Below are 27281 nucleotides of genomic sequence, written 5' to 3' on the forward strand. Positions count from 1 at the left end.
AGGTATGATACGAATTAAAAAGAAAAAAAAATTCGGTTTTTTTAATGAAACCAGAATGAAATATAAGAATTTTGGTTTTTTTACCTTTTTAAAATTTTCATTTTTTTTTGTTTTATAATTTTTAAAATATTTTTTTAGAGGTTTTTTTAGTGGTCCAAAATGGTTTTAAAAGTTCTCAATTTGCTAATGGTTCTTTTAGGATCCTTACCCTATATATATATATATATATATATATATATATATATATATATATATATATATATATATATATATATATATATATATATATATATATATATATATATATGGGAGATTTCAAATGAGAACCCCTTTGAGTTTTAAGAACTTGAAAGAACTCAGTGTAACGATTTTTTTTACACGTGCGTAATATATATAGGTTACATACACGTAAAAAAAATTACAGAATTTTTTACGCATCGAGTCGTCTTTTTACACATGTGTAACGGACGTAAAAATTAGTGTAACCACTTACATCTTTATTCTCTCTCCTACTTTGACTTTTTTGCCAGATTTAATCTCAACCACATATTTCAATCCATTTAATTAAATGTGTGGCCTATAATGGAGTTCTTAAGTTCTTACAACTCAACATGGTTGTCAAAAGATCCCTCCCTATATATATATATACAGGATCATCTGAAAACGTTTTGGAAATTGAGAACCATGAGAATCATTTTAGACCACAAAAAACCCAAAAATAAAGAAAATCATAAAACACAAAATAAAAAGTAAAAAAAAAAAACAAAGTTCTTATTTATCATCACGGTTTCTAAAAAAACAAAAAAAAATTCTCTGCTTAGCTAAAATTATACATATATGTATAATATGTAGTTATGTACATATATACACATATGTATAATTTAAGGTAAATGATAATGTACATATATGTACATTACGTAACTAGAGATCAAATGAAATTATACACTTGTGTATATTAATTTTTTTGCTTTTTGTTTTTTTGGTTTTTTTATGAAACCAGAATGAACAATAAGAATTTTAGTTTTTTACTTTTTAAAAATTTTCATTTTTTTTTGTTTTATAATTTTTTAAATATTTTTTAGAGGTTTGTTTTAGTGGTTCAAAATGGTTCTCAAAGTTCTTAATTTGTCAAGGGTTCTCTTAGGATCCTTACCCTATATATATATATATATATATATATATATATATACAGTGTTAGGTTAGAATAAAAACCCACTCGAGTTGTGAAAACTCTAGAAACCTATTCTCAACCACATGTTTTTAATTAAAGATTAAATCTTATGTTCCACAATTAAAGTTCATAAAAAATATAAAAGTTTATTTACATTTTCTCTCTCCTGAAAGCATATATAAAAATTACTAAAAAATGTAAAAAAAAATAGCAAAACATTTTTTTTATGTTTTCAATGTTTTGTATTAAATGTAACAACATATATTACATGTAACAAAAAAAAACAATGTTACATAGGGTTTTCATGGGTTTTCTCAACTCAAGAGGGTTTTCAAACTATACTTCTATTATATATATATATATATGTGTGTGTGTCATTGATGTAGCGATATGGCAACAGTGGATAAAAATTTGTCTCTCCAAATTGTGAGGTTTAAGTCAAGAAATTACATGAATAGTCAATGTGATTTGAGGTAAGCTAGAGATTTGGTCCGTAAACTTTATATTTTATTTGTTTAATTTGTCTCTATGTTCAATGTTTGTTTTCAATGATGCACAAATAAAGACTTAAGATGTTTGTTTTAAATGTGATTTGAGGTAAGCTAGGAGTCTGGGCCGTGTCTCAGTCTCAGTATGGCTGATCATCCTCTCGGACCAGCTACTGATTATCGCCTTGGTAACCTATTACCTCACCAACTAGCTAATCAGACGCGAGCCCCTCCTCGGGCGGATTCCTCCTTTTGCTCCTCAGCCTACGGGGTATTAGCAGCCGTTTCCAGGTGTTGTTCCCCTCCCAAGGGCAGGTTCTTACACGTTACTCACGGCCCGTCCGCCACTGGAAACACCATTTCCCGTCCGACTTGCATGTGTTAAGTATGCCGCCAGCTAAGCCTATTGATGGTAGAGGTGAAATTTCATCCGCTCCGGGGATTATTTCTCGACGTTCTGTATATGAGCCTCTTAGCTGGAGCTGCTTCATGTTTTTTAGATAGAGTACATGTTTTTTAGATTTAAATAGAGTAACAGTACTCTATTCCAAATCACGCGAGCAGACATTAGCTATTACTAAAAAATTTTGATATATTCATAGTGATTCGAAGCCTTTTTAATTAGTTTTAATAGTATTTTTTTATATGTGGACATGTATATACTCGGGATAAAGAATGGGAAACTTTTTGCCAAACCTCGAACTTGCGACCCCGTATGACCGTATATGACACAAATAGAGAAGATGTTTATTATTACCACTTTTGGGCTTAAAATAAGGGTATAAAATTGAGCTCTTCATCGTTGCTCTTAATAAAATACAACTTTTTGCTGATGTGCCGTTCTCACAATGACTTTCAGAAATTTAACTCATTTATCCATTCCATCTGGGTCTAACGCAAGTCTCGCCCAACCCGCTTTTATTTCCACGAGTCGCCTATGCGTATGAACATAAACCGTTCATTTGCAAAGCCGATATCAATCTGCATTTTTCCAACGTTAATTCTCCACTCTCCAATGACTAAAATCATCGCCATTCCACCGCTTCGTCTTCAATCTGTTCTTCGATTCTACTTTGAATATCATTATCCAAGTATGATATCATATCATGTAGATTATTTATTAGTAGTCTATGATAAGATCATTGTTTACTGTATTTCAATTATTTATTAAATACTATATATTCATCAATTTCCTATAGAGTACATTGTAATCAAACTAATTTATAATTAGTGGAGTGGTTTGGTACTCCGTGTAACCTATGTTTAATTCTTGTCCTCAACATTTAGTTTAGTGGCATCATGGTGATGGTGAGAGAATAGGCGAATACGTGGCTTTCATTAGTTGGATTTAGGCTTGTAAACGAACCGAACGAACACAAACAAGGGTATGCTCATGTTTGTTCATTTAACTTTAAACGAACATATATTTGGTGTTCATGTTTGTTTGTTTAAAAAATGAACATGCCCGTATTCGTTTATTTAAAACCTAAACGAACAATTGAAGAACATAAATGAACAAAGATAAACAAACATAATTGAACATACATGAACATACTTAAATTTAAATGAACACAAAGAAACATAAATGAACAAAAATAAACGAACATGAATAAGACATATACGAATATTAATGAATGAACAAAACAAATGTTCGTTCGTTTATTAAATAAACAAATATAAACGAACTTCCCGTTGCACGGTTCACGAAGAGTTTGCCGAATCTAGTTCGTTTACAAGCCTAATAGGATTCTTGAACTGACGGGTTTTTATCTCACCGTAATGCTGTGCAAGCAAGTGTCCACAGACATCGGTCTTATTTCGGGTTTCTCCCCGATCGAAAGACGAAGTTATTATCGGACCCTTAAAAATATATATGTCAGACTATATTATTGTAGTTTGAAATTGGGAAACACAAAGCAACCCTAAAACACTTGTAATCAACAATGGCGAATTCCGGCGACAAAATTAGTTCACTGATCATACCCAACTGCCACCGTACCGCTTCCAATGAGGTCAGGTTACAATCTTGCGGCTTCTCAAGCGGTTTAAAAGTATTCTTGAACGACATTCAGTCAACTTCATCGCCGGAAAATGTCGCCGGAGTACCAATCGTCACGCTGCCGGACAGCTCCGACGAGTACCACACCCCCCAAGAAGACAATTCACTTACAATTGACAGAAATGATGGTGATCAGATGGAAATTGACCCGGGTAATGTGAATGCACACCAAGTGTTTGATAAATTGCCCAAGAGGGAACGAGAAAGTACTAGCATTCGAAAGCGGAAGTTGCCGGTTTCGATTAAGACACGTGGGCAAACAAGTAACTGTTCTAATGATATGACATTTAAAGATGCGTTGAATCGGGTTATGAAGATGGCGGGTGAGGTGAAACGCGGGCGTGGTGGTGGAGATGGTGATGTTGATCTGTTGGAGATTGCGAAGGCGCGCAGTATGACTTTCCTGTGGCCGAGATGGTGGCCTGCAGAAGGGTTTAAAGATTGAACACCATGGATCAAGAATTGGTAACTTATTAATATCTTTTGGTTTGATGATGAGTTTATAAATTAGGTTAAGTTGTTACTTTTGGTTGTAGAATTTGGATGTAGATCACTAATGTTAATGTTTACGTCAAGTCAGTGACAGACCTAGGAATCTTTTTGGCACAAATGTTTGTCCGATTCATGTCACTATCGGTAGCATTGGGATCTAGATAACTAATGTTAATGTTTACATCAGTCGGTGGCGAACCTAGGAATCTTTTTGGCACGAATCTTTGTGCGATTGATGTTAGTATTAGAAATGGGATACAGATAACTAATGTTAATGTTTACATCACTCGGTGGTGAACTAGGAAACTTTTTGGCACGAATTTTTGTGCGATTGATGTTAGAGGGTGTTTGGGATTGCTTATTTAACTTTAAAAGTGCTTTTTGTCAAAAGTGCTTATTGGTTTCTGGCTTTTTGAAAAGGAGTATTTAAAAAAGTGTTTGGATTAGCTTATGTGGTTGGAAAAGCCATAGGCGCTTTTTAAAAAATGTTTGGCTTAACTTATTTACATAAAATGACTAAAAAAGGCAAAGGATTGGTAGATTAGTAAAAATCCAATCAAAAAGCCAAAAGCATTTTTGAAAAGCCTCAAATTGGAGCTTTTGAAAAAGTGTTTTTCAAGCCAATCAAAAAGCCAAAACAAAAGGGGCTTTTACATTTGCCAAACACCTTTTAAGAAGCCAATAAGCCGATAAGCATTTTTCAAACTCAATCCCAAACACCCTCTTAGTATCGGTTTGCTACACATGTTTGAACTTGATTGGTACTCAGTGTAATCTATTATATGATCATGTGTTTGTTTCCTGAATGAGTCAAAAAGACATTATTCTCTTTGATGCATTACATATATTTTAATCCAGTGTTACATACAAAATGTTTGTGCGATTCTTGCTAGTTTCAGTTCACTACACAAGCTTGGACTTGATCCGCAATCGTTGCCATCTATAATATGATGATGTGTTTGTTTCTTGAATGAGTCTTGCTGCCTTATGCATTTCATATATCTTGATACAAAATTAAAAAATGACAACTAGAAATGTAACATGTGACGCACTCGACCAAACAAGCGACCATTAGGAACACTATTATTATCATCATTATCATGACAGTTTAATCTTTTTAACAAAACCTGTGAACATCAAAAAACAGTTGGAATATCACGCAACAAAAAAAGAAGGGAGTTATGGCAATGAATGCCGACCCGACATGTTTCTAGGCTCACGGAACACCAATAGTTTTATTAAATGGTTGTTTTGAGTTCCATTTCTCATTGTAACAAATTTGCATGCAATATGGGGTCTTATAGCGGGCCTGGGAATGTCCCATTCTCCCTTTGCTCGTTCCATCTATCAATCTGCATCGTCAAACAAATTGAATTATAACAGGATAAATTATCAAATGCTAAGGCTAGTATTCTGTAATGACTGAAAAGACGAAATACATGGAAAATAAAAAATCCTTACGCTTTTTCCTTATTTTAACAAATAAGTTAAATTTAAATTAGACGAAAAAAAATTGCACAATATTGATTTTAGCAAAGTTGCGGCAACTGTAATAGACATTTTTTGTTTTGACAAGAATGTGTTCATGCAACATCTTATATGTTAATGTATCCGTATGTGACATGTCACAATGACACGTTTAATAACTATTTTTAGAGATGATAACTTTTAATAAAAGAATTAACTTTTTTAAACACGTATATCTATCTTCTTTTTGCAAGAAAGCATTATTTGCACATGCAGTATCAACATAAGAATCATCTAAACAAAGTTAGTTGCTAGAATCACCTAAATTATGTTGTGCGAGTACCAGCGATAGGAGCTTTTACGGTCATACTATTTAACGGATTGATATGATAATATTAGTTGTGAAAAGTAAACATACCCATTCGCCTGGGCAAAGTGAGCGATAATATTTTGCAAATTTATCGCATTCAGAAGCATCTTCTCCCTTTGCAGCCACACATCTGATAAATCATAACAAAAACAAATAAAAACAAATAAAAACCAATAAATAAGAAATTTTGAAGAGGCAAATTCATATGCATCCTTCAAACTTTATGATACCACACACACATATATAATATAAACAAAAAGCTAAAAGGCTCACCTATGGTACTCAACATATCTGGTAAAGCAATGTCGGCTTTGATTTGTAGTTGGAAATCGGTAATCTCCAGGTGCAGTCTCTAGCTGTTAAAAGAACCATCTTAATTAGTAAAAGGTTATAACCTCATGTATAAGATTAAGTTGATAATGCAACAACAGAAATTCTTTATATCATCGCCATTGATGTTTAAAAAGAAAAGTAAAATAAACTTGTTTTCTAGATAATAAGAAAACCGCAGTCTCTTTGATTTTGAAAAAACAAATTGCACAGCTATCAAAATTCTATTTTAAAGAAAGTATTTTCAAAATTAAAGTTACGAGTGAATAACACACTGGTCCAATAAAACGTACCTTAATCTCTGGTTTTTCATCAGCAGTGTTTTCTTCTTCAGCATTTTCACCTCTTTCTTCAGTGGCAGCAGGTGTCTCAACTGCCTCGGTGACATCGTTATCAGATTTCTCAGTTGCAGCAACGGTTTCTTCAGCGGCAGCATCTGCAGGTTTAGGGTCACTTTCTTTGACTACAGCGGTGACAGGTGGCTCAACCGGATCTGTAGCAGCAGGTGGTGCGGGGGCAGCTTCAACAGCTTCCTTGTCAGCACTCTTGACTTCAGGTTCTGTAGTTATTTTGCAAATTTATCGCATTCAGAAGCATCTTCTCCCTTTGCAGCCACACATCTGATAAATCATAACAAAAACAAATAAAAACAAATAAAAACCAATAAATAAGAAATTTTGAAGAGGCAAATTCATATGCATCCTTCAAACTTTATGATACCACACACACATATATAATATAAACAAAAAGCTAAAAGGCTCACCTATGGTACTCAACATATCTGGTAAAGCAATGTCGGCTTTGATTTGTAGTTGGAAATCGGTAATCTCCAGGTGCAGTCTCTAGCTGTTAAAAGAACCATCTTAATTAGTAAAAGGTTATAACCTCATGTATAAGATTAAGTTGATAATGCAACAACAGAAATTCTTTATATCATCGCCATTGATGTTTAAAAAGAAAAGTAAAATAAACTTGTTTTCTAGATAATAAGAAAACCGCAGTCTCTTTGATTTTGAAAAAACAAATTGCACAGCTATCAAAATTCTATTTTAAAGAAAGTATTTTCAAAATTAAAGTTACGAGTGAATAACACACTGGTCCAATAAAACGTACCTTAATCTCTGGTTTTTCATCAGCAGTGTTTTCTTCTTCAGCATTTTCACCTCTTTCTTCAGTGGCAGCAGGTGTCTCAACTGCCTCGGTGACATCGTTATCAGATTTCTCAGTTGCAGCAACGGTTTCTTCAGCGGCAGCATCTGCAGGTTTAGGGTCACTTTCTTTGACTACAGCGGTGACAGGTGGCTCAACCGGATCTGTAGCAGCAGGTGGTGCGGGGGCAGCTTCAACAGCTTCCTTGTCAGCACTCTTGACTTCAGGTTCTGTAGTTACTTTCACCTTCTCTTCTGCATCCTTAAGCAGATAATCCTACATGAAAATAAATGTATGTTTAGACAATGGACTTAAATTTTAAATCAAAGTCTAATCCGGCAGGTCGGATACTTCTTTATTTTTTTTCCTATTATTATTAAAAAAAAAAGCCTAATCTTCAAAATTCTTAAATTTGATAAAGCTAAAAAAATCAAAAACAATGGAAAGTTCATGTATGATCATAACAAACTTCTAACCCTATGACTCTGTAAAAAGTAGAGGACCCCCAAAACCTTCAATAATTCACATACAAATTCATGAGTAGCATGTTCTTGATCTCCAAATTTACCAAACTATAATCAACAACTAAATAAGCCACTCAAAAATTATGCAAATCAAGGTTTTTACAATTGCTCTATAAGAGAAACAAAAAACAACTATAAAAGATAAACAAAGATCCAGAGACGCCAAAAACACAGATTACACACAAAAGTCAAACTATACTAAAAATTTAAAATCACCAAAAGCAAGTCTAGCTGAAGGCGTTAAAAAACTTATTTTTTAATTTTGACTGCCATAAAGCTGAGAAAATAATAATAAAAGTTCAAAGCCCTGTGAGAGTTGCCACAAATCCATGACACAAAGTAAAAATAATTAAACAGACGAATTTGAAAAGAAATCTAAATTAAAGACCTATTTATGCTACCTATCAGACTTAACAAAATAAACTAGTTAAGGGAACAGGGCGTTCCTCTCACGAACCCAGCCAAACCCCAATCTGCAGTCGACATCTAACCCACCCCCTTTGAACCCGCCAGAACCCACAAACACCAGCGCCATCTACCCGCAAATACTCGCACACACATGCATCTTTCTCACTCCTTTCCTCACATAAGTTCTCTCACTTTTCTTCTTTCCACAGGTTGCAATACCCGATCCTTGACTTTCAGCAAGTAGTCGCATAGGTGGCGGCATTGTACCCGCTCAGCAACCCTTACTCATGACTCGTGAGGGGGCCTTAGTGCCCTTCATGACCAAATGCATAAGCAACCCAACGAAATGAGGGAAATTCTGAAAAGACTCGACTTTCATAATTGCCCACATGCAGATAAGCTAAAGATATTTTTCTTTTTACTAATAAGACACTTTTGAAAGCCATTCTTTCACCCACAAATAAAACTAGAACATGAAGTAAGACTGTCACCGATAAAGCACTAAGAAAGTCGAGTCTTTTACCTCTTCAAAATTTCGTTGGGTTACAAAAAACCAACTAAATGTATACCAAATTCAATATTACAATCAGCTTTCCTATTATCACCTCATAAATAAACCAAATTATCTAGTTGTTCCACTATTAAAAGCTGACTGCAAGAAGCAAGCACTAACAGTTATTAAAAATATCATCTTAATGCTTATAGCATATTAAATCCTCATTTCATAACAAACTTTTCAGATATAAAACTTCATTTATTAACAAAGTAACAAAGCAATGACAATAAATTTCTCAAATAATGATAACTAAAGTTAAATTTAGGGGTGCATACAAACCAAGCTACTAAAGCTTAAATCGATAAAAAGCTAGAAAAAAACCAAACTTTTGCAAACTCAACCCGATTCCGAGCCTCGAATACTTTTGCAAACTCAACCCGATTCCGAGCCTCGAATACTTTTGCAAACTCAACCCGATTCCGAGCCTCGAATAAAGGTTGTTTAGTTATCAAGTCCAAGGTCGAGCCTTGTATTGAAGCTCGTTTAATTTTAACAAAACAATCAACTAATAATATTGCATAACTTCGAAATTCAAAACAATCAAACAATTTATTTAAAGCTAACAAATTTCTCAAAATCTAAAGTCAAATTAAATTAAAAAGGTAACACATAAAATCTGTTATTAACAAACTTCTCAACAATTCATAAACGAAGATAAATCTAGGGGTGCATACGAACCAAGCTACTCGAGATACATGATCGATAAAAAGCTCGAAAAGAACCGAGCTTTTTCGAACTCGACCCAATTACGAGCCTCAAATAAAGCTTGTTTAGTTATCGAGCCCAAGCTAGAACCTCGTACGGGAAGCTTGTTTAATTTTAACAAAACAAAATCAACTAATAAAAACGCATAATTTCAAAACAATTTATTCGAAGTCAACAAATTTCTCAAAAACTAATATCTAAAGTCAAATTCATTAAACGTTAACAAACTTCTCAATATTGATAACTGAAGTTAAATCCAAGGGTGCAAACTGCAAACGATCCAAGCTACTCGCGAGCTACTCGAGCTTCGGATAAATAAAACTCGTTTAGTTAAGCTCATTCAATTTTAATAAAACGATCAAGTGATGGAAATGCATAATTTCAAAACAACCAAACAATTTATTTGAAGTCAACAAATGTCTCAAAAAATAATATGTAAAGTCAAATTACATTCAATAACCTAACACATAAAACTAAACTCGTTACAAATTTCACATATAAGCATAAATCGGCATTCGACACGGACACTGAACTCGGATCCGAATCCGATTCAACTCAAACAGTTTCATGAGTTCAGTTACAAATTAATTGAATTAAATTACGTAATAAGAAATTAAAATTGTGATTAATAATAATAATAATAATAGTGTACCTGAGAGAGAGATTTGGTCTTATTATCGGATTCCGCCATTGGAGACGAGATTTGAGGGATTAGGTTTTACAAATCGATAAAGTCGGCAAACAAAGAGGAAGATTAATTTTTTTAGTATTTTATATTTTTTATATTGGGCCATGGGCCTTGGGATGTATGGGCTAAGTTTTGCTTCAACTATTTGGGCCACTTTTATATTTTAGATTACACTAAGGGCATGAATGTTATAACTGGTTGGAACCGATTCGGTTTGGTTTATAAACCGGTTTAAAATTAAAATCATTTTTTTTTCAAATCTGTCAGGTTTAAAATGGGTTTGGTAGTTCCAAAAGCGGAACCGATACTAGAACCAACAGATTGGGTCGATTGTGGTGAACCGGTCCCAAACCGGTTATTTTGTGCAAACTCTAGTGTACAAACAAACCTTTTGGACCTGTCAAACTAGTTTATGCCCCAACCTGATTCACAATCGAAAAAGGTTCGGGCCATACATATTTAGACCCGGCCCAACCCGTAAGCTCTTGTATTCGTGCGTAGTTTTGTTACCTGAAACTGTTTTTTTTTTCCCAGACTGGTTTGGACCCGGCCCCAACCGTTTTGATATGTTCAAACATTTTTCCTTCTAAACTGGTATATAACTCGAATAGCTTTTTACAATCTAATTTTTGTTTTTTGTTGGCCAACTTGGTTCGGTTTATAACCCAAACTAAATTTTGTACACCACTATTAGTGTTAGTGTATTGAGGTCCACAAATAGGGTTTTTTCGTGAACCTGTTTGGATTGTAGCTAGTTTCAAGCTAAGTCAAACTTGGTCAAACATGGTTTTACTGAAATTGGTTTTCGAAAGGGGAAGTATCGGCTTGGTTTGGGTTTGCCAGATTCAAAGTATAGGTTTATAAATTGGTAGGTTGGATCCGTTCCTAACCGATTCTTGTTAAAATGGTTTCAATTTGGTATCTGGTTCTCAATCTAGCTTTTTTTATGCATCTTTAATAGTGTAGATGCAATTTGTAATTAATATCCATATAGAATTAACTATAAATTGTTAGATGTAAGCAACAATGTAAAGTAATTTAATATTTATAAGTAGTTTTCATTTTTTTAACGGCATAGATATTATAAAGAAAATCCCACTAGCAAGAAACTAGACGAGGCATGTACAAACTAACCCAAAAAAGCGACCTCTGGAACAAGACTAGAGATGAGACAAATAGTTTCCATTTAATGTTCTTTAAACAGTTGTATAAGTTATGACTGATGAGTGGTGAATTTTGGTGAGTGATGTAAGGCCCCGAACCCGGTAGCCTTACTTTAGCGTCGGATTTACTCATAAACACAGTTCTTACAAATCAGAGTTCATTAAAACTTTCGCGGAAACGTTTACTTGAAGCATTCGTTACAAAACATTCAATCTCTTCCTTAATATTATAAAACAAATCATTATATTTAAAACATCTTTTCTTCCATCTTAAGATGTCAGCCGTTCAACCCATGCCATGTGCCATCCTCATGCTAGTTCTTTGGTCTGATCACCTGCGTGCATACTAAAAGTCAGCTACGCTGAGTGAGTTCTAGTTAATCGGACGCCATACAATACATACACATACATACATATCCGAAGATACGTATCCGTACTTAACTAGTTACCCTTCTATTCTATATACATACTTACTACCATACATACATACATATCTACAATCACTAACCTCAGTCTACCGAGAGTACGTTCATAGTCCGCCGTCTATACCTGTACTCAAGGTCGTGAACACGTAAAAGGTCCGCAGTCCTTACCTATGTCCATCACATATATCACATATGGCATACACTTATCACTTAGGATAAATGTATTAACAAACACATCGCCCGAAAACATAACAAGGAATGGGGCTAGAAACTCACCTGAACTCTGCTTCTTCCTCCGATAGTTGTAAATCCCTTCTTTAACTGAGCTCGGCTGACTGTATAAGTTACACGTATCAATACTCGCCTGATCTAATCTGGTGGCCTAGTATTAGCTTACTTTTATTTATCGTTTTTAATCTATTTTCTAGTCGAACTTGACTTTAGGCGAAGTTAAACCTTAGGCGAACTTGGCTTTAGGCGAAGTTGTCATCAGGCGAACTTAGCTTTAGGCGAAGTTGTCATCAGGCGAACTTAGCTTTTAGGCGAAGTTGTCATCAGGCGAACTTAGCTTTAGGCGAAGTTGTCATCAGGCGAACTTAGCTTTTAGGCGAAGTTGTCATCAGGCGAACTTAGCTTTGCAGGCGAAGTTCATCAGGCGAACTTAGCTTGCAGGCGAAGTTGTCGGCTGCAGCTACTGTTCGTTCTTAAATCCTTCGTTTCTTAACCAAATAACTCGATTTAGGTATCCACGGAATCGTCTGACCAGCGCCTACAAACCCCAACCATCAAATCGACCTATCATCGATGTTTAAAGGGTGCGATTTGGGCATATAGGTTACGGGTTCTTTTATCAATCAATTAACCCATCAAATCATAACCATTTTCAGTAAGTTTAGCTTTGTTGGATTCGTTTTTACCATACAAACACAGATCTATCATTTCTATACTAATCCAAACCTAAACGAACAAGTTCTCGATATAAACGTACCGTAAATGTGTCGAACTACGAACACGAGCTGGTCTTGTTGCTTTGGTTCGTCACGACGATCTAGCACCAACAAGCTCGGGTCCTCGCCTTTCGATCTTGGTTCGGGTCGTGTGTGTTTTGGGTGTGTGTAGAGATTAGGATGGGTAAATGGATGGAATGGAAAGGATTGGGGTTTAAGGGGTATTTATACTCTCTTAAGCCCATGGGCCGAAGGCCTATATTTTCTTTTGGTCCCTATCTAATCCCATCTAATTATCCTACTAAGTCTTCATATTTGTTGTTATTATTATCGCTCCACTAACTCGTTTATTTCACCCGACAAAATAATATATTAAATATTACTTTAGAAATTTCGGGATGTTACAAGTCTTCCCTCCTTAAAGAGGTTTCGTCCCCGAAACCTAGCTTATTTCTTGTAAAAGGAATACCTTTTTTCTTTATAATCGCACACTTTATTGAATCACCTTGCTTTCTGAGTTATCCTTCTTACTCCCGACTTTGCAGCCATCGAGTGGTGGTCATGTGTTTTAGCTATTTAAGGTAGCTTGTCCATGAGACCCTCGATGTACCAAGACTCATCTCATCCTTCCAAGGGCTTCGATTAGTACTTTTAACACTATTGTCTAAAACAACATTTCATCATAACATAATAATCATTCATAACCAAACTCAATATATTACACGTCACTGATAAACATAAGTTTTAAACCTTAACACAAAACAAGTTCTTAAGCAAATGTAATTTAATAAAACCATTGCATGAGCAATTATTCCTTCATCAAGTGTTCCTCTCTGCAGTTTCCCCAAGTCTTTATCCTTTCGCACCTCCCGCCACTGATTCCTTGCAATCCCTAGCCATGTGGTCAGCTTTTCCGCATTTGAAGCACTTTGGACGATCAGGGCATTCTCGGGAGTAATGCCCACTCTTTCCACACCGATAGCACCTGTCTGTCCCAGTCCTGCATTCCCCCCGGTGCACTTGCCCACACGTCTTACATGCATCCTTGTTCCCAACCTTGGCCTTCCTCTCATCAGTTGTTGTCACCATCTTGCCAGACCGCTTAGCAGAGGTAGCCCATTTCTTCTCCTTCTTTTCCTCCACCACCACATCGTCCTCAGCCAGGTCAGCATAAACCACTTCTGCAAGTTCAACAGCAGAGTCAAAAGTAGCAGGTTTATTTGCCCTGACTAACATGCGGACTTTTTGTGGCAATCCCCTCACATAACATTTGATTCTCTGGACCTCAGTATCAACCATATCAGGCACCAACCTAGATAGTCAATTGAATTCGGTAGTATACTCACGATGCGTCATCATACCGGCCTTTAAATTCAGGAACTTCATCTCCGTCCTTTCAACCTCGGCATCTGCACAAAACTTCTTCATCACCAACTCCTTCAGATCGTCCCATCTCAACGCCTTGATCTCATCCCTAGTCTTTCTCTGCTCCACACTTTCCCACCAATACATAGCTTCTTCCTCAAATGACTGAGTAGCATAACCCACAGCCTGGTCGGGACGGCATTCGCTAATGTGGATAATCTTGTCCATAGTGGTTATCCATTGGAGAGTAGCGATTGCGTCTCCCAACCCAGTCAGCTTTGGCGGGTCGCATCCTTTGAAGGACTTATAGTTGCACCCATCTTGGCCTCTTTTCCTGTCATCGACCTTCACAGACTTATCCTCACTCGAGGCCTCTCTTTCTCCTTCCCCATCCTTCCTACCATCACCACCCGCCCCTTCAGCAGTTCGTTCACGGCTTCCAGCAGATCTTTCGGGATTCAGGTTCTTCACAGCAACAGCTACAGCTTGAACAATGGCTGCTTGAACTGCAGGGCTAAGTTGAACCTCTTCGTTGTTGTTCTGGTCTCCTCCAGCTGCGCTTCCTTCATCTTCGGTGTTGGAAGCTTCTTCTACCGAGGGTTGCCGGACAAGACGAGGCCTGCCACGACGTCCAGTGCGACCTCCAGTTCCAACAATTTCTCCAGCTCCAGCCATCGTATTCTAAAAGGGAAAACACAAACATCATCCCTCAATGAACTATTTAGTACAAGGATAGCAAGGCTAACAGGTAATAACAGTGGCCAGCTGTGACTAGCTGATCACGTTGCTTTCCGTGTCCTATACACTTCCCTTTATGAGTCCATTTGTGCTGGTTCTACTTAAGCAGTTAGTCAAATCAAACAATCAATTATTCCTATCCCTGCCGTTCACGTATCTTTTCTTTCTCATTAACATGTATCATTTAATCATACACTTTACCTTTACTGATCTTGCTTGAGCGACACATGGCTATCTTGAACTGGCATCTTCTTTCTTTCTCATTTTAAATCTCATTCTCTGTTCGAGTCTAAGCATGTAGGATGCTTAAATCTCTCGAACTCATGCTCTGATACCAACTTGTAAGGCCCCGAACCCGGTAGCCTTACTTTAGCATCAGATTTACTCATAAACACAGTTCTTACAAATCAGAGTTCATTAAAACTTTCGCGGAAACGTTTACTTGAAGCATTCGTTACAAAAACATTCAATCTCTTCCTTAATATTATAAAACAAATCATTATATTTAAAACATCTTTTCTTCCATCTTAAGATGCCAGCCGTTCAACCCATGCCATGTGCCATCCTCATGCTAGTTCTTTGGTCTGATCACCTGCGTGCATACTAAAAGTCAGCTACGCTAAGTGAGTTCTAGTTAATCAGACGCCATACAATACATACACATACATACATATCCGAAGATACATATCCGTACTTAACTAGTTACCCTTCTGTTCTACATACATACTTACTACCATACATACATACATATCTACAATCACTAACCTCAGTCTACCGAGAATACGTTCATAGTCCGCCGTCTATACCTGTACTCAAGGTCGTGAACATGTAAAAGGTCCGCAGTCCTTACCTATGTTCACCATTCATGGTACGTGCAAGGTCCACAGTCCTTCCCTATGTTGCAACCTAATTCATAGCACGTACGAGGTCCGCAGTCCTCCCCTATGCTACCACAGCACGTATAAGGTCCACAGTCCTTCCCTATGCTGATGCCTATCTATAATACGTATAAGGTCCGCAGTCCTTAACTACGTTGTCGTCTATTATCTGTAACACGTATAAGGCCCACCGTCCCTATCTACGTTTACATCTATCATCTACATTACGTATAAGGCCCGCAGTCCTTAACTACGCCATCACCAGCCGAGTCTATGTCCGACAGAAGCTAGAGGGATTTGCCATCCTAACTTACTATGTCGAACGTAGAACTCACATACCATTCGTGTACCTGTATACACATATTTCACATATACAATAATTACATTATAGCATAAGAACACTCTAGGCGTTCTTTACATCCTTCATTTAACAACCATACCCCTTGTCGTTACGTGCAATATCCGAAGATCGTTCACGCCCCGACAAGTATTCATTTGTAATATTCATACATCTTCGATATATAATATTCGTACCTTTATTTTTTTAACCTGACAGTACGCGCAATATCCGAAGATCGTTCGCGTACCGACAAGCAATCATTCATATCCATCACATATATCACATATGGCATACACTTATCACTTAGGATAAATGTATTAACAAACACATCGCCCGAAAACATAACAAGGAATGGGGCTAGAAACTCACCTGAACTCTGCTTCTTCCTCCGATAGTTGTAAATCCCTTCTTTAACTGAGCTCGGCTGACTGTATAAGTTACACGTATCAATACTCGCCTGATCTAATCTGGTGGCCTAGTATTAGCTTACTTTTATTTATCGTTTTTAATCTATTTTCTAGTCGAACTTGACTTTAGGCGAAGTTAAACCTTATGTGAACTTGGCTTTAGGCGAAGTTGTAATCAGGCGAACTTAACTTTAGGCGAAGTTGTCATCAGGCGAACTTAGCTTTTAGGCGAAGTTGTCATCAGGCGAACTTAGCTTTAGGCGAAGTTGTCATCAGGCGAACTTAGCTTTTAGGCGAAGTTGTCATCAGGCGAACTTAGCTTTTAGGCGAAGTTGTCATCAGGCGAACTTAGCTTTGCAGGCGAAGTTCATCAGGCGAACTTAGCTTGCAGGCGAAGTTGTCGGCTGCAGCTACTGTTCGTTCTTAAATCCTTCGTTTCTTAACCAAATAACTCGATTTAGGTATCCACGGAATCGTCTGACCAGCGCCTACAAACCCCAACCATCAAATCGACATAACATCGATGTTTAAAGGGTGCGATTTGGGCATATAGGTTACGGGTTTTTTTATCAATCAATTAACCCATCAAATCATAACCATTTTCAGTAAGTTTAGCTTTGTTGGATTCGTTTTTACCATACAAACACAGATCTATCATTTCTATACTAATCCAAACCTAAACGAACAAGTTCTCGATATAAACGTACCGTAAATGAGTCAAACTACGAACACGAGCTGGTCTTGTTGCTTTGGTTCGTCACGATGATCTAGCACCAACAAGCTCGGGTCCTCGCCTTTGGATCTTGGTTCGGGTCGTGTGTGTTTTGGGTGTGTGTAGAGATTAAGATGGGTAAATGGATGGAATGGAAAGGATTGAGGTTTAAGGGGTATTTATACTCTCTTAAGCTCATGGGCCGAAGGCCCATATTTCCTTTTGGTTCCTATCTAATCCCATCTAATTATCCTACTAAGTATTCATATTTGTTGTTATTATTATCGCTCCACTAACTCGTTTATTTCACCCGAAAAAATAATATATTAAATATTACTTTAGAAATTTCGGGATGTTACAAGTGATCACCAATTCACTATCATGGTTACTAAGTACTTACTACTACCAAACACTACAATAAAAGTAATTGATAAAAAAACAAACATTCTTGCAAGGAAAAATAATATTTTACTAACTAAAAAAAAGTTGTGTAAGAATAGATAGATTATAGATATGTTACTTAATTTTACATTTTTAGTCTTTGGGTTAGGTTAAAATAAAAACTCACTTGAGTTGTGAAAACTCTAGAAATCTATTCTCAACCACATGTTTTTAATTAAAGTTTAAATCTTGTGATCCACAGTTAAAGTTAATAAAAAATGTAAACATATATATAACATTTTCTCTTTCCTGAAAATATATATAAAAATTAGTAAAAAAATGTTAAAAAATAGCAAAAAAATGTTTTTTTGATTTTTCGATGTTTTGTATTAAATGTAACAATACATGTTACGTGTGTAACAAAAAAAACAATGTTACATAAGGTTTTCACAACTCAAGTGGATTTTCATTTTATACTTCCCCTTTAGTCTTTTACATATTTATACTCATTCTCTTGTAGCCATAGCTTATCAAATCAATTAGTTGTACGTAATTAAATAATTTAAACATTCAAAGCTACTGATATTATAAGAATATTATAGCTAATCAAATCATAATTTTTGGAATGTACATTCAAATCCACCGTAAGTTGCTCTCTCTAGTCACCATCATGAATATTAAATAAATACAAAGAGATAGATGGTCATTTTGTTGTAAACGTCTAATATTTTTCTAGTGTTTTTTTAATAGTACATTGTACTTCAATTTATATTTGTAATCTTTAATCATACAGGTTCTTGTCCATTGAAACCTTTTACCTAATTAGCAGGTAGTTATTAATCACTTATTAGTTTGTCACCAGTTACTTGCCAATCAGATATGGCACTTCGTTAGTACGTAGTGCAAAAGCCCTCTGATTTTTGTTTTCTAGGTCCGTGATTTACTCGTTCTACACAAAATTGCCCCTCTCTTTAATTAAAAAACGTTTTGCGAGGGATTATTATAGCGGCTTGTTGGTGTATTAGGAAAGCACGTAATGAAGGCCACTTTGATGGTAAAGCCATTTCGGATGCTACGGTGATCATAAAAAGCATTAAATCTTCGGCGTATCTTTGGATAAAAAATAAATCTTTGTTTAAGGCGTCAAATTGGAACGATTTGTGTAATTTTTTGTTTTGATGTTTTGTTTGTTTTGTTGGCTCTAGCTTCTTGCTAGGTTTGCCTTCTTAGTGATATATTAATGATAGTTGTCGTTAAAAAATATTTAAGAAAAAAAATCTAGCCATAATATGCATGTTATTGAGTATACATCTTTATTCGAATAAATAATTTATTTATGCATATTACACTTTCTTTTAAGCAATGACAACTTTCTTTCAAGCAATGACTTAATGCATGTGATATATACACAGCTACAATTTACATTCCAACTTATATTTAACTCTTCGATAAATATACATAATTATGTGATAATGAAACATAACTTGTGTATCATGAGAACTTTTATTTACTATACAAAGACACCGGTCAATGACGTTCATGGGATTCGTTCAAATAGTTACACAAACACACACAAAGAGTGATAGATCATGATGTCTGGTAGGTTTGTAGGAAGATCGTCGTATCTGACATGAACATCACTTAAAGTAATTTCAAAGGATTTTTAATAACATCAATCTTTGCTCGGTATTACTTCGTAATGTCTTCTTGAACTACATGTGTGGTGGTGCTAGGTCTGATTTTAAGAATTGTTACGTTTTTTTTAATTATTAGACGATGAACTTGGTAAACAGTGTTGAAAGTAATCACGTTTTTAAGCATGCAAACACATTAAAGTATTTTTTTCAATCAAGTCTATTTTTTGAAGTACGCCATTTAGGGAACATGTATTACAACCGTGTTGTACCACCAAGGTTGTTTTATGTTCTAGCATCTATCAATAAAGTCATAAAATAATAATAATAATAATGCATGTGTTTTGAGTAAACACGAGACATGATGACACTAACTATCACCACATTCAACGTAATGTTGTTAAGACGATTAAAATAGTGGTCGTGATGTGTGTAATAGAATGTTTTCAAAATTAAAAAACACTATGTTCCTAGACAACGAATATAAGGCAATAAAATTAATCATCGAAATAGCTTTCATATTGTGTAATCATTAATCAAGGTTATACAATATCGCTATCGGGTCAGGTTATTCTACAAAGGGAGAAGGATTTATAGTCACACAAAAAGAACCCTTCAAAATAAATAAAAAATCAATACTCAAAATTTAATAAAAAACAAAAAAAGTAAAAACACAAAAATATTTCCACCGTCTTCCTCGTTCTAAAAAAAAACTCGAAAAAGACACAATGTTGAGTGAAAAATACCATTATGTCTTTTTGTTTATCATTGTGTTTTGTGTTTATTTTCGTCATTGATTGTGTCTTTTTTCCTTGATATTGTGTTATATTACTCAACATTGTGTTATATTTTGTTCAACATTGTATTATATTTTGCGATTTATGTGTCTTTTTTTAGTTATACACTACAAAAAAATTGAGCTTTAGCGGCGACCAAAGTCGTCGCTAATAACCCTATATTTCGCCGCAAATACTTAAGCGGCGTCGCCGCTAATATTTCGTCGCTAATAGTCTTTATGTCATTGCTAATAGTCTAATGTCGCTGCTAAAGGTGTCGTCGCTAAAGATGTTGCCGGAATCCGGCGTTAGATTCCGGCAAACCTTTTATTTTTTTTTTGCATTTCCAATTTTTTGCTGCTAGAACAACCATGTGCAGATGTTTTCAAAACGCATACCACAACCATCAGATTTTTATAAGCAAACAAAAGTACATAAACGTCAAGTGTTCCAAATGTTTTGTTTAAGTTAAACATAAAACAAACAATTAACTCTTCAAATATCCCGTATGTGGTATCTTTGAATTTTCCTCGCTCTTTCCCACGGCTCAAACTCATTCCCAAAAAACTTGTCAAACAGTTTAGCGAACTCCTTGATAGCACCATCTACATCCTCCCATTCTTCATCCCACTCTATAGCCTGCATTTCAGCACCAACTTTCCCCGTTTTCATGTACGTTTTAATCTGCAAGAAGTTAAAAAAAAAAAAACCCATGAGCGAGGCATTCTTGTTTGTGTCCGTTTGTTAAGAAAATAAACGTTTTTGTGTTCAATTATAGTTAAGAAACATCAACTGAAAGTAGTACACGAATGAACAACAAACATTTACGAACATAAAAAAACAAATGAAACATGTGTTCATATCCATTCACTTAATGTTCGGTTTGTTTACGGACAAGGTAAACCATTACTGAAAGGAAAGTCAACATTTGATTTACCTAAAAGCATTGAAAATCATTGATTAGTTGATGAACAGATGTTAAAATCCATACGCCTTTTAACGCGCTACCTACTTCGCCAGTTAAAATTGACTCGTTCAAACCCTGCGCATCAATGAATGAAAAAAGTTGAGAAAATATCTCCAAAATAATGACTATAGGCCCTATTAACAAACCATTTGAAAACACTTTTTTCTTCCCAAATCAACATTACCAGCCCTATTAAAAATGATGAGCAGAATAAAATAAATATAAAATCTACCTTCCTACAAAAAGCATGAGCTTCACACACCACTGACTTCATACCAACACACTCAAAGCAATAGTCTGCACCACCTCCAGCAATCTCCATTATTACATGCTCCAAAAAAACATCATTAATTAGTCATTTTTCCTTGATGAAACAGTATATGTTATTGTGTGGAATAAAAATTTTAACTTTGGTTAAGTTACCTGGCTCACAGCTTTGTCCCCACAAATCGGCTACCTGTAAAGACAATTCAGAAAGCTCAAAGTTGCTCAAAATTGGTTAATTAGTAAACAAATCAGGTAGAACCGGCTTGCTCTGTAAACATGCCGAGCGCAAGCCAAGTTTGGCCCAGCTCGTGGTTCTCGTTTGGTTTCACCGCTTGGAATTATTTGGTTTGTTTTATACTTGATCTTTCAATTTAATTTTCCTTTCTGCAGTTTATTACATATCAGAAATTTTCAACACTTTTTATTTTTAGATTTCCCATAGATGATATTTAAATTTAGTTGCTAAGTGCTAAATTATTTAGTGATTGCATTAAATTTAACCATACTGCATATACTAGGGAAAAATATAACATTTACTGTCAACAAACAGCCCATTTGAGATTTTGCAACCTGCAATTACTTAGTCCATTTTGTATTCAACGTGCATACATAAGAAACAGTCTGGTCCGGTTTATAGGGTTTATTTTTCGTATAAACTACAAACCAAACTATTCGTTATGGTTTAAAAATTGTTAAATTGACCAAGCGAAAATAAAAATAAGAAACCGTTTGGATGGTTTCACGGTTTTAAACCAAGCCATGAACACCCCTAGTCATTACAGTTAAGATATTAAAATGAAAACTAAAATGATACCTTATGTATCTACAAAAGTAAGTTCATGCGATGCAATAATACAAGACTAATAGCTGCAAATAGAATCTCAGCAAGCAAGAACAAAGAAATACCTACCTTGCACAAGTATTAGCTCATAAGCCTCAATCCATTACAAACACTAAATCTAAACACATGAAAAAAAAGTAAAGAAATTAGAAGGATCATTTGGCATACCATGGATCAGGTGTACTCAGGCGATGTCGAACCCACAGGTCAACAGCAGCAATGTCAAACCCATAGGTTGGTAACGGAAGCAGTGTTGTTGTCGGAAGTCAGAAGCGGCCGGCTGTGGTTGTGGTTGGAATTAAGGTGGTGGTGGCGAGGTATACAGAAGCGGAGGTGGTCACCAGTGGTGGTTAATCGGAGATGGGAGGGTTTTTCAGAAATTTTGGAAGAGAAGAGAAGAGAAAGAGGAGCCGAGAAAGAAATTTCAGATTGAATAATTTTGGGAGAGAAAGAGAGGGATCGATCCCGCTTTTACTTTTAGCGGCTCAAATTTCAAGGTTGCCGCTAATAGTGTCGCCCCTATTTCTTGTAGTCATAATTATGTCTTTTGTTCATTTTCGTCATTGTGTCTTTTGTCTTTGCATTGTGTCTTTTCAGAGTTTTTTTTTTGTTTTTGTTTTTTTTTGAACGAGAATAGGGAAACATTTTTTTTTCATTTTTTTTATTTTTTATTTATATTTTGAGTTAAAATTTTTTATTAATTTTTTGGAATTTTATTTGATGGGTTTTTTGTATGGTCACAAATATTTTTCACACTTCTCATTTTTGTCTCCCTTGTATTTTAACTTTTCCCTATCGCTATCAACATATAATCATGTGGTCAAAGTTGTAGCAACATAACTAAATTAGAAAGTAAATATTTGGCATCACTTTCTTGTATTTGAGGTTGCAAAGGATATGACTAAAACAGCAACCGAAAATCAGCACTGCTTTAATGGTTTTTATTTCAAATGCGGGGACATGAAATATACACACTACAACCAACAGGGGCTTTAGCGAAGACAAAAGTCGTCGAGATAGGCCCTGTTTGTCCTCGATATAGCCTTTGTCGACGACTTGTCTTCGATATATCCGTCGTCACTACATAATTGTCGTAATAGCTTAAAATTGTCGTCGAGATAGAGTCGTTGATACAGAGTCACCTATATCGACGACATGTCCTCGAGATAGGGTGATTAAAAAATGATTAATCGTTTTTTAATCACCCTATTTCGAGGACTTGTCGTCGATATAGCCTTACAATAAAAATATTAAATTAACCCTATCTCGACGATATGTCCTCGAGATTGGTTACCAAAATTAAAAAAAATATATATTATATATCATTCTTTACCTGGTTTTTTCAACCAAATTGTCAAAATTACCAAAACTAATAAAAGTATAATAAGTAGCAAAATAATAAAAAAAAACAAAAAGAACATACATCTTATACAAGCGTTCTCAAAATAACCAAAAATATAGAGTTTTATACATACATGAAGCCGATCACAATCCTCTCTTGATCACGAGTATCGACCTTCCATCTAATACGATAAAATAAATACAGTTATATATGTTATGAACAAGCATACATACATAATAATATGTATAAAATGGTTTACAGGGTAAAACACTTACTTGATTTTTGATGGCGATAAATTTAATGGATTGACCCTAGTTTAGACATAGAGATTATTAGACATAAGTCTATATATAAAGTAAATTATGTACGTTAATGTGTCGAACACATACAAAGACATACATATAAATCAATACCAAAATCCGAAAAAAATCAAGTACCAAAATCTTGATTTCAGTTTAAGCTTGCAACGATATAGGCATTAATGTAAACTATTAATGAGGATAAGTTGATTATCTATCATGATCCACATAAAGCATCAAAAAGTTATGTGTGCGTTTCATCAACAATTAAAATAGAAAAAACGTATGAAACCAAATTGATCTCTAACCAAGAATAAAGCTCAAAGAAAAGGTTACAATTCAAAAGGATAAAATGAGACAATTACCAGCTGATGATTTCTTATGTAGTTAGCCATGCTTCCACTATTATTATCCGTAGAAGACCAAGTATCTGTATAATAAGATGACAAATTACAATAAAACTAAATGAGATGAAGTCAAACTAAAATGTCCAGCAGAAAGTAAAATGTTCAACAGCTAATGGGCCGAAATATCGGCCTGAAAACCAACCAGAAACCCAACTTGTTTAAACTCAACCCGCTTCACCCAAAACCGAACAATCCATTCATAAACGGGTTGTTCTTTAAGTCAAATTCCGTGAAGCGCTAACTCGAGTAACCCGACCCAACATTTTACCCGGATAACACCCCTAATACACATCCTAAATTTAGGGCAAAATCACATCCTAAATATCTATTATCAAACATACTAGTCAAACATATAATTAAAACTAAATTATGTCTATAGTTCAAACAAAGATACACAAATACAACAATTGCGTGGTACCAAATTTGTGAATCGGGACTGGCGGCGGTAACAGAGTTGGGATACATCGGCGAGTGGCTGCGCTGGCGGAGGTGAAACCGGTGGTGGTGAAGGCCAGCGGAGGTGAAACCAGTGGTGGTGAAGGCCGGCGGAGGTGAAATCAATGGTGGTGAAAGTTATCAACTACGGCGGAGGGACGAGTGATGGTGAAAGATACCGGCAGCTGCAAAACCGGACATGGCAGTGGCACAAAATAAGTTTGGAGGAGTGGAAGTGAGATTGTGAACCAAACTGAGAAAGAAATTAGAATATAAAGCTGGGACTTATAGCGAGGACATTTCGTCGATATAGGCCAATGTTAAAATATTGAAATTTTCATTCATGCGGCTAAATTTCCCTCCATACCGCCAAACTTAGTATCGAAGACATGTCGTCGATACAGGTCAATTTCTTTTTTTATTTATTATTTATCTATCACTCAGTATTATAAAATAAATGAAAATAATTTATTTTACCTTTAGCGAGGACATTTCGTCACTATAGGCTATTTTTCAATAATTTTTTTCTTTTCTTTATATACATTAATTATATTAATGATAATAACAATTATATTATTAATAGTTGTTCTTATATTAAAAATAAAATAAAAATTATATGTATAAATATACTTATACACATACATACATAGACACACAGACCCATCCATACATACATACGAGACATATAGACCATACATACACACACACATACATACATACATAGACACATACGTGCATACATATATATATACATACATACATACACACATACAGACGCATACAGGCATACCTACACACATAGACGCATAGACAGATATATACATACAAACATACATAGACGCATAGACACATATATACATACAAACATACCAACGTATGTACATAGACACATACATACATATATGCATAGATACATAGACGCACAGACCCATCCATACATACGAGAGACATAGACACATACATACATACATACATACGGACACACACACACACACACACACATACATACATACATGCATGCATGCATGCATACATACGAGACACATAGACACATACATACATAGACACATACATACATACAGACACACACACACATACATACATACATACATACATACATGCATACATACGAGACACATACCTACATACCTACATACATACATACATACATACATACGAGACACATAGACACATACATACATACACAAACACACACATACATACATAGACGCACAGACCCATCCATACATGCATACAAGACACATACATACATACATGAACACGTACATACATAGATACGTACATACGAGGCGAATACAATACCAAAAGAAAATAAGTAGTAATAACAATTAATACACACACATATAATAAAGTAGAAAGTAAAAATAATTATTTTTTTTAATTACTCTATGTCGAGGAAATGTCGTCGATATAGATTAACTAAAAAAATTACATTAACCTTATATCGACAACTTGTCCTCGATATAGGGTTGGCAATTTTCTTTAAAAAAAACTTATTTTATACTTTTTGTTATTTTTATCATCAATAAAAAAATAAATAAATTAAGTTAATTTAGCCTATAGCGAGGAGATGTCGTCGCAATAGCTTGTTTATTTTATTTTATTGATTTTTTTCATTTATTTATCTACTCGGAATAAAATAAAAATTAAATAAAATTTAATTTAGGCTATAGCGACGACATGTCGTCGAAATAGGATTTCAACTTGGCGCGTTTATTTTTGGTGTCCCTCCAAAAGTTTGCTGCAGCATATCTCGACGATATGTCGTTGAAATAAGGTCCAAAAGTGAAAAAGCTTGACCAACCCTATATCGACGAAATGTCCTCGAGAAAAGGTTGGTAATAGCGACGACTTTTGTCCTCGATATAGCCTTCGTCGCTATAGGGTTAATTTCTTGTAGTGACACTAGGTCGCTTGGGAGAAAGTAGTTGCCTCAAAAGCTTCGGATGGTCTAGATGTAGGATCGTCAAAAGCAACTAATCTCGGATTACTTACTAAGAACGGTGATGACTCAAGATGGAAACTAAAAGTCTTTGTATCAAAATCATTTGGGCTCTACACTGTAGGTCAAGATTGTGGCACTCAATTCCCTCAAAGGTTAGTTTACCGAGCACGTTGAACAACATAACAAAATTTGATTACGCCTTAACAGGTGCAAAGTGACCTAGTGTATATTAGGGAACACACGTGGTGGGTTGTAGTAAAGAAATTAGGGTTTGGCTAGATCGTTGAGCGCATAAAGTACCCCTATGCGATCGATTCTCGCAATTATTTGATTTGAAAACTATAAAGTTGCGCATGATTGAGACATGTTACAAAAACGTGGAAACTCTATCTAAGATAATATTTTTAGTTAGAAAGCGAAAATAGAGAGTATACCAACACTTGAAGCTCTATCTATAATAAATATTCAAACAATTTCAAGACTTTGCATTATGTGGCGAATACAAAGAGACACCATGCTGCCTGTTAGTATCTTGTAATTTGACAAACTCGGTTAGGAACATCATAACTCATAAGTCAATGGTG

General features: G+C 35.2%; 2 protein-coding genes and 1 pseudogene across 2 annotated transcripts; all 3 read right to left on the reverse strand.

Moving 5' to 3' along the window:
• Window positions 1-1805: 1805 nt before the first annotated feature.
• Window positions 1806-1992, reverse strand: LOC143557349 (18S ribosomal RNA; annotated as a pseudogene).
• Window positions 1993-5254: 3262 nt separating this feature from the next.
• Window positions 5255-6940, reverse strand: LOC143557333 (cytochrome c oxidase subunit 6b-1-like; the record flags this gene model as incomplete). Its single annotated transcript, XM_077046434.1, has 4 exons — window positions 5255-5562; window positions 6096-6177; window positions 6321-6403; window positions 6671-6940. Coding segments are annotated over 4 exons (489 nt in total), but the record flags the coding sequence as incomplete, so codon positions are not given.
• A 2-nt stretch (window positions 6941-6942) lies between these two features.
• On the reverse strand, window positions 6943-8720 carry LOC143557343 (uncharacterized). Its single transcript, XM_077046441.1, has 5 exons — window positions 8610-8720; window positions 8003-8098; window positions 7491-7802; window positions 7141-7223; window positions 6943-6997 (listed from the first exon to the last, which is right to left on the reverse strand). The coding sequence occupies exons 1-5, from the start codon at window positions 8718-8720 to the stop codon at window positions 6943-6945; spliced, it is 657 nt and encodes a 218-aa protein (XP_076902556.1).
• Between the last annotated feature and the right edge of the window lie 18561 nt (window positions 8721-27281).

The sequence above is a fragment of the Bidens hawaiensis genome, unplaced genomic scaffold (genome assembly GCF_021521415.1).
Source record: "Bidens hawaiensis isolate Kalapana, Puna unplaced genomic scaffold, B.hawaiensis_p1.1 tig00018902_1, whole genome shotgun sequence".
In the NCBI taxonomy this organism is placed as follows: domain Eukaryota; kingdom Viridiplantae; phylum Streptophyta; class Magnoliopsida; order Asterales; family Asteraceae; genus Bidens; species Bidens hawaiensis.

What these genes read in the sequence shown, in the direction of transcription:
- LOC143557343 (XM_077046441.1), bottom strand. Translation starts at nt 8,720, where the DNA reads ATGCCGCCACCTATGCGACTACTTGCTGAAAGTCAAGGATCGGGTATT. An exon ending in AAGGAGTGAGAAAGATGCAT is followed by an intron (nt 8,099 to 8,609) that starts GTGTGTGCGAGT and finishes TGTTGATTATAG; the next exon opens with TTTGGTAAATTTGGAGATCA. An exon ending in ATGAAAAACCAGAGATTAAG is followed by an intron (nt 7,224 to 7,490) that starts GTACGTTTTATT and finishes TTCTTTTAACAG; the next exon opens with CTAGAGACTGCACCTGGAGA.